This window comes from Podarcis tiliguerta, assembly GCF_965153285.1.
Source record: "Podarcis tiliguerta genome assembly, chromosome: 9".
NCBI lineage: Eukaryota > Metazoa > Chordata > Lepidosauria > Squamata > Lacertidae > Podarcis > Podarcis tiliguerta.
In genome coordinates this window covers 34,799,626-34,811,883 of record NC_139542.1, presented here as the reverse complement: position 1 = coordinate 34,811,883, position 12,258 = coordinate 34,799,626, and the positions used below count along the sequence as shown (strand labels likewise).

General features: G+C 44.0%; 1 protein-coding gene across 3 annotated transcripts in view; it reads left to right on the top strand.

Annotated features, from left to right (window-relative positions):
* Positions 1–12,258, top strand: part of MGAT4D (MGAT4 family member D) — a 38,356-nt gene that overhangs the window by 7,843 nt on the left and 18,255 nt on the right. For all 3 annotated transcript variants that reach the window (XM_083457394.1, XM_083457393.1, XM_083457395.1), the window contains 3 exons: positions 4,760–4,921; positions 7,845–7,985; positions 9,768–9,901. In XM_083457394.1, the coding sequence (XP_083313520.1) occupies positions 4,760–4,921; positions 7,845–7,985; positions 9,768–9,901 (437 nt within the window). The remainder of the gene's footprint in view (positions 1–4,759; positions 4,922–7,844; positions 7,986–9,767; positions 9,902–12,258) is intronic.

The window sequence follows — 12,258 nt, the reverse complement described above, 5'->3', positions numbered from 1 at the left end:
TCTCATACCCCTGCCTACCAACCCCTTTACGTGAACCTTCTGTCTGTTGGCTTACTCATCTGTCTGCTCGACTGCCCCACCTCACCCTGGCAACACTGCTGAGGAGACTGCGGGAACCCCAGAGAAGCCCTTAAAGCACAGCCACCGCCTAATCCAGACACTCTGTAAAAGCCACCAGTCAGCAATGCCTGTTCAGCTTAACAGCTCAGCAACACCCAGGAACACCACCACCACAACTCCTAACCACAACACGCCCGGCTCCAAGAGGATGCCAAGCAGATTTGAAACCAAAAACACCAACGAGACTGCGATGACAACAACCAGGGAGACGGCAAACAGCACGAAGAACACAACACACACACACCCAAGATGACAACGACCCAGCAACAAAACAAGAACTGAAGGAAGTGAAAATGAGACTAACAGAACTATTGAAAGCGTTTGGTGACATGACTTCCAAAGTGGAAATTCTAGAAAACAAGAACCAAATACAAGAAAGAATAATAGAGAAGTACCGAGAGGAGAACACACGTGTCAATAATAAATTGGCTAAACTGGAAAGCCACCTGGAAATAATAGAAATGGAAAATACAGCCATGAAAATCAAACAGGCAGACCTTGAAGACCATCGTAGACGCTGCAACATCCGCTCCCGCAACTTTCCTGAAAAAGTGGAGGAGAAAAGCCCAGCAGACCTAATTGTACGCTGGCTGAAAAATAGAATCCCAAGCCTGACACTTGAGGTAAACGACCTGGAGAGGGCTCACAGAGCCCTAAAACCTATGCCGAAACCCAACGCGCCCCCCCCCGATACATCATTGTATGCTTCACACACTACAAAAAGAAAGAAGAGGTATGGAACAACCTCAGAAACTCAACAAAAAGCCTTCGATACAGAGATAACCCCATATTGGCCTTACAGGATTTATCTCAGGACACCCTAAATTGGAGGAAAAACCTACGCCTATGCACCCAGCGTCTCCAACAAGCAGGGATCAAGTACTGATGGGGCTTCCCCTTCCGCCTTATAGTAACAACCAACACAACACAACACAACACAACACAACACACAGCTGCCAACATACCTGAAGCCCTGCAACTACTGAAGAACCTCGAACTTGACCCTCCACTGGAATGACAGCCGACAGACCCACCAAGTGACAGTCATGACCACCACAATGAAACAACACCACCACCAAACAATTGGAAGACAGTAAAGAGGAAAAAGAAGCAACAGAAGTGACACAACAATGCAAACCAGCACAGCCAACCACCACCAAGCACAGAAGCATCCCGCTGAACATACAGCACAAGACAACAGACCAGGATCAACCAAACCAACACATCACAGATGGAAAACCCTACAACAACCACAGATGAATGGAGCACCCAGAAAACATCTCAAACTGAAGGACTGGTGATTCCCCCCTCCCCCTAGGCCATAAATATAGCCAACACCATCAACACCCCCCCCAGCCCTGCATCTCCACAGAGATCCCCACCCCAATGCCAGTCCAGATGACTTCAAACCTTATCCCCCACCACCCAACAACCCATAACCCACACTTTCAGCACCCCCCTACTTCATACTAAGGAAAAACAACTTCTCCCACCTTGATAAAATAACCCACAAAGAGGCTAAAATCTGACACCCAATCAGCACAATGGTGGCACTAGAGCATACCAACACCCACATTCCCACCCCAACATGTTGCTAATAATATTGGCAACACTGCTTATGAACCCTATACCCGACATTGGCGTCACAAAGACGCTTAACACCGTCTCACTGACTACCCCCTATCGCAAATGACAGGGTGGATGGCCTGCCCCAGAACAAGGCCATCCACACCAGCTGAGACCCAGGACCAACCGGCTAAACGCCATATGGCCCAAAATACCCCTAACACACACCTATATGACTACATATAGGATACTCTCTATAATCTATCCCCCTCTCTTTAACCCAAATCTGATCCTAATCTCACTAATTCCCCCACCCACCACACGCTTGGTCAGAGCAACCCCACTGGTTCCTTAAACAACACAAAGTGAGAGACACAGGACAACCTGGACGGGTTGGCAAGGAATCACCCTACATAATAGGTAAGCAGGATGGCTAGCCTAAAAGCAATTACATTATATACGAGGGGGATGGGAAACCCCCTTAAAAGAAAATGCATCACCACATACATAAACACCATGAAACCACACATCACCTTCTTACAAGAAATACACAACTCACCCAAAGGGAGCAAACTCCTGAGTGACCCCCGGTTCCGTCAACAATGGGCTGCACGAGCTATAATACTCAGTAGAGACCTGAACTTCACTGCCACAACAGTCCTAAAGGACAAAAAAGGCAGATTCATTTTCGCTAAAGGGACACTAGATGGCAAAATTAAACTGTCAATCGACTCCATATATGCCCCAAACTCGAAACAACTAGAATTCTTCCAGAAGACACTAAACAAGTTCCTCTCCTTCTCTGAAGGGGAAGCAATCCTAGGAGGGGACCTCAACCTAAATATGAAAGGTATATCCCTGAAAGACATTCACCCTACAATCCCATGGGCAACCTTCCTCCGAAGGAAACCCCCAACAACTAGGGACTCTTACAAGTTACTAAAAATGCTAAAAACCAGGGTTCTCTACAACATTTGGGGTGAGCAAAACCCGGGAGACACCAGCCATACATTCCAATTGGGACGCCATGGTACAGTGTCCAGACAGGACAGCATTCTGCTCACACAGGGTCTGAAATCAACGAACATAGGTAACATTAAAATCTATAAGCAGAGTCCTGCAGGCTCTCTCCATTCTACCAGGTTTCTCGTATATCAATCTTGTCCTCTTAGGCCAAGCACTCCAGTTCACCCATCTTGACTCAGAGTCTTCTAGTATTAGTGTAAAAATACTCTGTCTCTGTCTTTTACACTTACATTTTCGACTGTGATGTTCTGGCCTTTCTCAACTGCTGTCTGATGCCCCTGCCTAGTTGTATACCTCTCACATTTAAACTGTCATAAATTTTTTCATCATGGCCGGGAGATTTGTTTTGAATAGGGACTTCCTCAGCTCCTGAGGAGAAAAGCACTGTGTAGAACACAGTTGTGGAAGGTTATCCATGCTGACCATTCTGCAGCACTTCTCATACTTCCATGTTTCCGGGGGTGATTTTTTTCTACACTGAGTGGTTTTATTATTTTGTGTGTGTGCAATAAAACATTTTTTGACATAAATGCTCAGGAAGATTGTCCAAAACATTGTAAGATTTTTCTTTCGAAATATGTCTGGTTATATCCTTCCTTAAAATTGCATTCCTCCAACAGAGAATTGCTGTTAGCCATTAGTAGATCTATATATAGAACATAGGTGCATATTTTTTTTCTCTCCAGGTATATACAAGAACTATTAACACAACAACAATATTCCCACAGCTGCAGGAACTTCACATAATGATGTTGTTGCCCAAAGGCCTCACCTAGTATTTTTATGCACAGCCTCCACCTTCAGATTTGATAATAAAATCAAAGGCCAGACGTCTGTGCACTTTGCATATGTCAAATTTCCATCTGAACAGGGAAACAACTGGAGGCGTAGTCCTTAACAAGCTTTTATTATATATTATATAAGGTGGTGCAGACAGTAACTTTGCACACATGAGCAGTAATAAATTGAATATCACTCATTGTAAATGCACACAAGATTGTAAAATGGTTGCATAAGCAGAAATCAAGTGCCACTGAGCTGGGTAGCTCACCTGTTTTACATAGTTCAATGCTAGCTCGGTAGAAGGAAGTACTTTTGTTGACACTGTTTGAGTTGGAACAAGATGCTATGTTGCATATCCACACACACCCCTTTAAAAAACCCAGTTCTCCCGAGTTCCTTTCTCTGGCAAGTGCAACAGCTGCTTTTTATCCCTCTTGTTGACATGGGGGCGTCAGATGTGGGAAAGAAACAGGAAGTGTCATTATTGCCAAAGAGCTATGTAAAATATATTGTTGACTGAGGGTGTTCAGTCACTGGGGCTGAAGAAGCAACAATGTGCACCCTAAAAGTAGTACCCTGTCACTATTTTCTACTTACTTGATGGCTCTGGTAACCATGGGGACATGGACAGATCAGGAACTTGCTTCGATTAGTAAACACTTATACAGTGCATTAATTATACATTAATTCAATAAGTGCTATACAATATTTAAAAGCCACCCCTGGAAGACAGGCTGTTTTGGATGTGTGTATACTGTTCCGTTAGCACTACTGAAAAGCAGGCTCTGAATTCGACCTCATTCTACTGCTGTAAATTAGAAATTCCACTACCAGTTAGTTAAGTTTCTTCAGGTCAAAACCTGCATGGAATTCAGCTACATGTTGTTCAATGATCAGCAGGCTTTTGTAATAGCAGTGTTTAACAGGTTCATTGTAAGGCACTTGTGGGAGGCATAAATCACAATAGACTCATTAATCTATAGTCTGACTATGTGTTGGTGAGGAAAGGCATGGTCAATAATCCAGATTTATGGGAGGTTGGAGAGGAGGAGTGAGCTTTGTGAAGATTAGTTTATGTTTACACATTACTTAAAATAATAAGTTAATTTATGTATAAATCCATAAATACACAAAGGATTTTAAAAAAGGGTGTGTATTTTCCTTCTGTGAATGAATGATCAGTCAGAAAAGGTTTAACCCTTCTTTTACTTAAGGAAATGAATTCCTTCCTTCCGAAGAAGATAATTTGCCTTTACAATTGCAGGAAGTGTTTTAGATTTGAACCAAAGACAGCTTTTGGAACTTCGCCAAAGACTCTTCTTTGCTGAAAAGGAAAACAAAAAAAGATCCCAAGAGCTGAACAGTGTCCTAAATGAAATCAAGCAATTCATTGGTGAGCTAGCCAGTGCTTCCGGAAATTTTACAGGTTTGTGTTGAGGTTTTTTGGGGGGTTTTTTAACAACTTGTGAAGTTATTACTTTCTCAGAAAGGAAACGTGGATCTTAATGGAGGTCTGTGGATTTTAATGGGAGCATGTGATGCGATGCTGGGCAGTGGGAAGTCAGAAAGACCCAGAGGTGGGGAACAGAAGGCATAAGGGAAAGCCAAGAAAGCAGGGAATAAGGCTGTGTACACACCAGCTGAAAACACAGCTCAATAATTCTTTTTCTCATTTCTGATCAAAGCTGGTTTGTGGAGGAGACACATCAAAATGCAGTATTTTATAAGAAACTACAAGATAAATATTATTTATTAAATTTGTATGCCACCCTTCATCCATAGAACTCAAGGTGGTTCACAACATAAAAATACAAGATTAAACAAACACAAAATATATAATAAAAACAAACTAATAATCCCACCTCACTCCCTCCCATAGCACATTTAAAAGGGTGTTGGATGGTAACCTGGTTGAAGAAGAACATTTTCGCCTGGTGTCCAAACATGCATAATGAAGGCGCCAGCTGAACCTCTCCGGGGAGAGCATTCCACAAACAGGGAGCCACTGAAGAGAAGGCCCCGTTCTCATGTTGCCACACTCTGGACCTCTTGTGGAGGAGGCACACAAAGAAGGGCCTCAGAGGGTGATCTCAGGGTCAGGGTAGGTTCTTATGGAGAGAAGTGGTCTTTGAGGTACTGCAGTCTTGAGCTGCTTAAAGCTTTATAGGTCAAAACCAGCTCTCTAATTTTCAATTAAATGATAGCCTCTTATGAATTATTTGGGTATGACTGGGAAATAGAACGTGGTGATCAACCCCCACCCCACCCAGCAAAGTGTATTTTCCCCCTCAAAGTCTGAAAAAATATTTGTTCACAAAATTTTATACAAGGGTTTATACAAAGGTTGTATATACTGTAATGCTTGCCTGAATTTTTCAGAGCCACAAGACATTCTAGAGTGCAGCGCCTACCAGTTTACTTTGGAAAGAAGTTTCTAGAGACTTACGGTGTTTTAAAACTAGGAGTTTATTTACAAATATACAGGTTGAGAATAAGTGAAGTCTCCAGAAGACAGCATCACCCTTAGTTGAGATTGTGGAAACTCTACTTTTGCCCCATTCAGAAGATCCAGCTCCCTCCCTAAGGGATGTACCTGTTAACTTTGCCATCAGCTATATTAGGGGAGTGTCTGGCAGTACTTCTGACTCTATTAGTCCTCTTCTGACCTAACCCATATCTTTAAAAAATATTAAGTGTTCCAGGCAGAGGCAGCCAGGTACACTTGCCCCAGGACTTGGAGGGCTAAGCTGGCTGGGGGTCTCTGCCAGGGACCGGCTGCTTTTTTGTTGGAGTTCATAACCTCATTCTAACAAGACTCCCACCCCAGGCCTCAGAGAAGCTCTGCACAGGCCTGGCTCCAGGCTTTCTATCTTTAAAATGGCACAACCTCCAGTAGTTGGGTTGTCACAACGAACCCACATGCAATAAATATCAGCCTTAGGTCAACACATACCGTTGGTCAATTCTGTCCTGTGTTTTAACCAGCAATTTACCACCAGAACTCAGTAAGGGAATTTTACTAGATTTCTTGCCGGTGAGTCATTTCCTAACTTTAATAGGCAGTGCTATCTGTTTGATTGCATCAGTTATTGTTACATAAGTTAAGTTGAGGAGAGGCCGTGACTGCCCCGAAGTCACTCAGTGAGCTTCATGGCTGAGTGCGGATTTTAACCCTGGTCTCCCTTGTTCAACCGTTCAGCTACTATACCACATTGACTCTATCACAGAGAATTGCCAAAATGACATAAAAAATGATTTTGGGACAGAGAAGTCTGAATTAAGCTGCAAAAACAGGAACAAGGACTCAGGAGCATGGAACCTTCTTGCCACCTATCACTTAAATTGTGCAAAGCTCCCTTAATGTGTTTCCCCTTTAGCCAAGCTTTGGCACCAGAATTTATCTCCAGAAGAACCTAGGGAGAGACACTATATATTGGTTTTGTGCACTGTTTTGCAATGACTGGATGAAAGGCAACACTCACTGACTCATGGATGTAGCCAGATTTATGTTGGGGGGGCAGAACCTCAGTTAAGTATTTTTATTGATTTGGTTGATTTAGGAGGGGGCAGCTGCCCCCTGCCCCCCTGGCTACGCCCATGGTCTGACTTTAAAAATAAATGTCATATCTAACTCATGAAATAATTTACAAAGCAATCCTATGCCTGTACACTCAGAAGTAAACCTCACAGAGTTCAGTGATATTTACTCTGTGTCCCTGGTAAAATCTTTATCATACTGTAAAATGAGTTGTTTCACAGTACGGTGGTACCTCAGGTTAAGAACGTAATTCGTTCTGGAGGTCCGTTCTTAACCTGAAACTGTTCTTAACCTGAAGCACCACTTTAGCTAATGGGGCCTCCCGCTGCCGCCACGCCACCACTTCGCGATTTCTGTTCTCATCCTGAAGGAAGGTTCTTAACCCGAGGTACTATTTCTGGGTTAGCGGAGTCTGTAACCTGAAGCATCTGTAACCTGAAGTGTCTGTAACCCGAGGTACCACTGTATGAGTAATATGTATATGTAGAGAACAGCAAAGCGATAAATTGTAAAGGACTTCTCCTAAGCAGGTAGGCTGGGAGACCCAATTGTAAGCTCCAGTCGATAGCCAATGCATGAGATGTGAGCAGAAGGTGCATGAAATTCTTAAGCTTAACATTGGAGGGGGTGGGTGGGAGAGTCCTGCTTCAGAATAGTGACCGTATGCCACAATGTTACACCATAAAGCTGCATGATTGGTATGCTATCAGCCATGATGTTATCTCAGTACCCTGAGCATGCTAGCATTTTAGGCAGTTATTTAAGTGTTTCGATTTTGAGTTCCAAAGCTCTTTTTTCCTTTCGCTTTAAGACTCTACGAAGTTGAACGTGTTGAGTCTCGCCAACAAGCTCCCTATACATCTTTCAAATATCCATTACTATCTGCCTCATCTCCAGGAGCATGAAGATGGTATTTATCCAAATGTTGTAATTGGACAAGGAAGGACTGGGGGTGAGAATATGTTTGTTTGTTTTTATTTGTTTGTTTGTTTGTATTTAGAGAGCAACCCTAAACTCCAGATTAGAACTGCCTTCTGGAAAGAGTTAGGATATGGCGGGTGTGCCTATCTGCCTCCCTCTGCCAGTGGAGGCTGGTCCATATAGGCAAATGGGGCTCGCTCTGCCCCACCATAGCGAATTCCTCCACTACTGCTTTCAATGGTGGTGGGCTGAAACTGTAGTGATCTGCTGGGCTGCAACCCTCAGCAAAACTACACACACATTCTTTGCTGGGCCTCATTTCTAAAGGAAACAGGAACCCTGGGTAAGTGCCTGGACCCCTAGACCATCACACTGCTTGGAGATTGGGGTGGAAAAAGAATGAGAAGAGAGACAACGTAAAAGTGCCACTTTAAAAAAGTTATCCAAGGTTTGTCCAGGGGGTAGTTGCGGAATTTCCCAGATGAAGAGCTTTGTAAAACCTTGGCAGGAGGAGGAAAGCACAATAGGCAACTTTTTGACTATTGGATTTTTCTATTGCTGCTTCTGTTTAGTATACAGAAGATAGGCCCCTCTTTTGGTCTGTCTTCTCAGGCTTCAAGTCTCTCTCACATGCACCTTTTGTGCATTGTTATCTCATTTTGCCCTCACAGTAGATCTACTGCTCTGTGCTTGTTGTTGTTGTTGTTGTTGTTGTTGTTTAGTCGTGTCCGACTCTTTGTGACCCTATGGACCAGATCACGCCAGGCCCTCCTGTCTTCCACTGCCTCCCGCAGTTTGGTCAAACTCATGTTGGTAGCTTCAAGAACACTGTCCAACCATCTCGTCCTCTGTCATCCTTTTCTCCTTGTGCCCTCAATCTTTCCCAACATCAGGGTCTTTTCCAGGGAGTCTTCTCTGTGCTATTCTTTCTAAAAGGCTTGTATTTGACAGCTCTGCACAAAGCTGCTTTAAAATTCTGCCCAGATGTTAGTGGAGTAGTAGGTGAAGGGCCATATCCCAGTGGCAGAACATCTGCCTTGCATGCAGAAGAACCCAGGTTCAATCCCCAGCATCTCCAGGTAGGACTGGGAGAGATTTCTGCCTGAAACCCTGCAGTGCCACTGCCGCTCAGTATAGAAATACTGAGCTAGATGGGTGGATGGTCTGACTCAGCGTAAGGCAGCTTCCTATGTTCCTAACATTAGTCAGAGGCTGTATGCTTCTAAATACCACTTGCAGGGAACCACAGGAGGGCACAGTGTTCTTGTGCTCAGGTTCTGCTTGTGGGTTTCCCACAGGTATTTGGGTGGTCACTGTGAGAACTGGAAGCTGGACTAGGTGGGCCATTGGCCTGATATAGCAGGCTGTCCTTATGTTTTTGCTGTGATGCTTCCGCCGCCAGCATATGAGTTACCACTGCTATCTATAAAATATGACAGATCCTTCTTATCAAGGGGGTTAATTTGTCTGTATTAAAGGGAAGTCAAAAATTAAGGGAACTAGCTTAATAAAATGGACAGCTAGTGGAGAATGCAAAACATTCCCAAAATAAGGAGGACCTGGATTCAAAACTTAAAACCACACTCTAAAACACAGTTAGAAAATCTAACTTAGTGTTGGATTATGGCCAACGTAGAATATGTACCGTATTTCTATTCTTACTGGTTTAAACTCACTGCTGATTTCTGCGCCTAAGGATGCTAATAGTATCACGTTAGTAATATATGTAGTTGTGTCATTATGAAAATGAAAATGATTTTTTATTGTACTGATTTAAAAAATTGTCCAACTAAGTCCCCTTTTTTGACATTAGTGGCCATGGTAATAGGTGTTCCAACAGTGCGAAGAGAAAAGGAAAGCTATTTGATGGACACACTGCAATCGCTTTTAAGTGGAATGTCTGAAGATCAGAAGAAGCATTGTATGATAATTATCTTTGTAGCAGAGGTAAGTTAGCTTGAAATGGTTTGTGTTTACAGAAAGAAAATGCAGCAGTCTATGTTTGCCTATAATAAAAGAGGTGCGGAATCTGTGGCCCTGCAGATGTCATGGAGCACCAACTCTCATCAGCCCTGGCCCACGTATGTTGGGATCCACGGTCCCTTCTACCCCTTTGCTACATTAGAGAATGTTATTTATTTATTTATTTTCGACTTGCACTCTGCCAGCTGATCTCAAGGGGTGGATACATTCAATCTAAAATGACGATTTGTCAGATATATATTGAACTACAATGAATAGCAGCAATAAAACTGCTAGCACATTTGGAAAGCTAAGCAGGGACTGGTATGGTTTCAAATTGGATGGGAGACCGCATGTCAAGATTCTATCATTCTAAGCAATGGCAAACTAAAGTCAGCAAGCAGATCACTATAATTGAGCATTACCCATAAAGACCAGAGAAAACAGCTAGGTCTTGACCCAAGGAGGAAACAAAGCCACTGCTTTTATTAATTCAGGAGCCAGACATGGGACTGCAACACTCTTCTTCATGTGTAAATCTGTGGGCGCATTAGAAGCAATCAGGGTGAATCCACCCGTTAGTCAACGTGAGTCTCTTGTCTCAGGTGGCATGGTGGTGGATCAGGGTCCTTTGGCCTGCCTTCTGAGACTTCTGGTCTCTACCCACCCACCAATGTTTGGCTGGTTACTGCTGCCGCCACCACCACCACCACCCAACCAGCCATGACCTCTGGCTCAGCACCTGTTCCTTACAAAGCTAGAAGCCACATAGGTGCTCCTAATAATGATGTTGTGAACAGACACAGCAATAGGAGATCAGTGCATGGGGAAGCAGCAGCAATAGGAGATCAGTGCATGGGGAAGCAGTGACAGCTCATCCACCTTGGCTCAGGTGGGAAAATGCCTTGCACTAGCCCTGAATGAAATTCTGTTGATGAGCAGGTTGATGCAAAGGAGCACTTCACAGTGGAAAACAATAAAGAACCAAGGGTAAAGATAGTTGGAAGCGCCTATGATGCTTGTACTCTCTCGGAACAGGGGTGGTGGGCATAGGGGGCGCAAGGGGCATCAGCCCCCTTAATACTTTGAAGAAGGGTCCCAGGCCCCCTCAGTATTGAGGGGGCTGACATCCCTCACCGCTGGGTGCCCTCTGCATGCCCCAGCCCCTGCCCCTCACTCGTCCCAGCCCCCTCCCAGCTCCTCGGTTCCCAGGCAGGGGCAGGGGCACGCAGAGGGCACCTAGCAGCAGTGGCGGATGTCAACCCCCTCAGTACTTGGGGGGCTGGGGCCCTTCTTCAAAATATTGAGGGGAGTTGAAGCCCCTTGCACCCCTGTACTCAGCGCCCTGTTCATTAACATAAGTAAACACTCAAAAATTCCATCCAGAGACCCATGACTCAGTCATAAATCCTAGTCCACCCTATCTTTGCAATGGAAACAATGCAAGCCTTCACCATGTGCTCAGGCATTTTTCACAGCAACTTAAAATGCAACACCATTACAATTATATACCATTTTATGCAACATTAACAAAACTTCAACACTTGGGTCTGCTGAAGCTGGACTGTTGCACTGAGATGAGGCTCCACATTAGGAGGGATTTCTGGATATGATGCATGGGTAAAGGCATGTGTCATGGTCTAGGCAATATTAAATGACCCATCATGAGCCTGTATTCAAGGAGCTGTGTAGTTTGGGTGCTGCTTTCTGGAGTGAGAGAGTTCAAATCCTGCCTGCTCCACATTTACCATCTAAACCTTTTGTTTAGATAGGTCACATCAGAAGTCATTTGTGGTAGACCAAAGATGTAGAATCTGTGGTTCTCCAGATATTACCGACCACAGCCCTCCTCATCTTTGTCCATTGGTCATAATGCCTGAGAGCTGGAGGCCACAAACCATGGAGAGCCACAGGTTCTCATCCTTACATTTAGTTCTTTTAGAATAGATTTATCTCCCATCTCTTATTTCCCATTGCATTGCTGTTTCCTGCTGAGCCATCTACCATGTTTCATACTGAGGGTCATCTGCTGTGAGCTACTATGCAATTACTGGCCTGCGGATATCCCTTTTTTAAAATAGCAAAAAAACAAAAGCAAAAAACAAAAAGCACCCAAATAATGCAGGTTTCAGTGCTAGAGCTCTGACTTGCTAATCCTGCAGTTCCGGTTTAGAATGCAGCGTTCTAAAGTAGCAAAAGCTCAATGGCTTTAAATGGACAATGCAATAGGTAGGAGCTTGAAGAGGGAAGAAACCTTGTAGTTTCTGGAACAACATTATGCTGATAGTCTTTAATCAGTGTATGGAGATGGAGATGGAGATAAAGCCCAGGCCGAGTCTGCC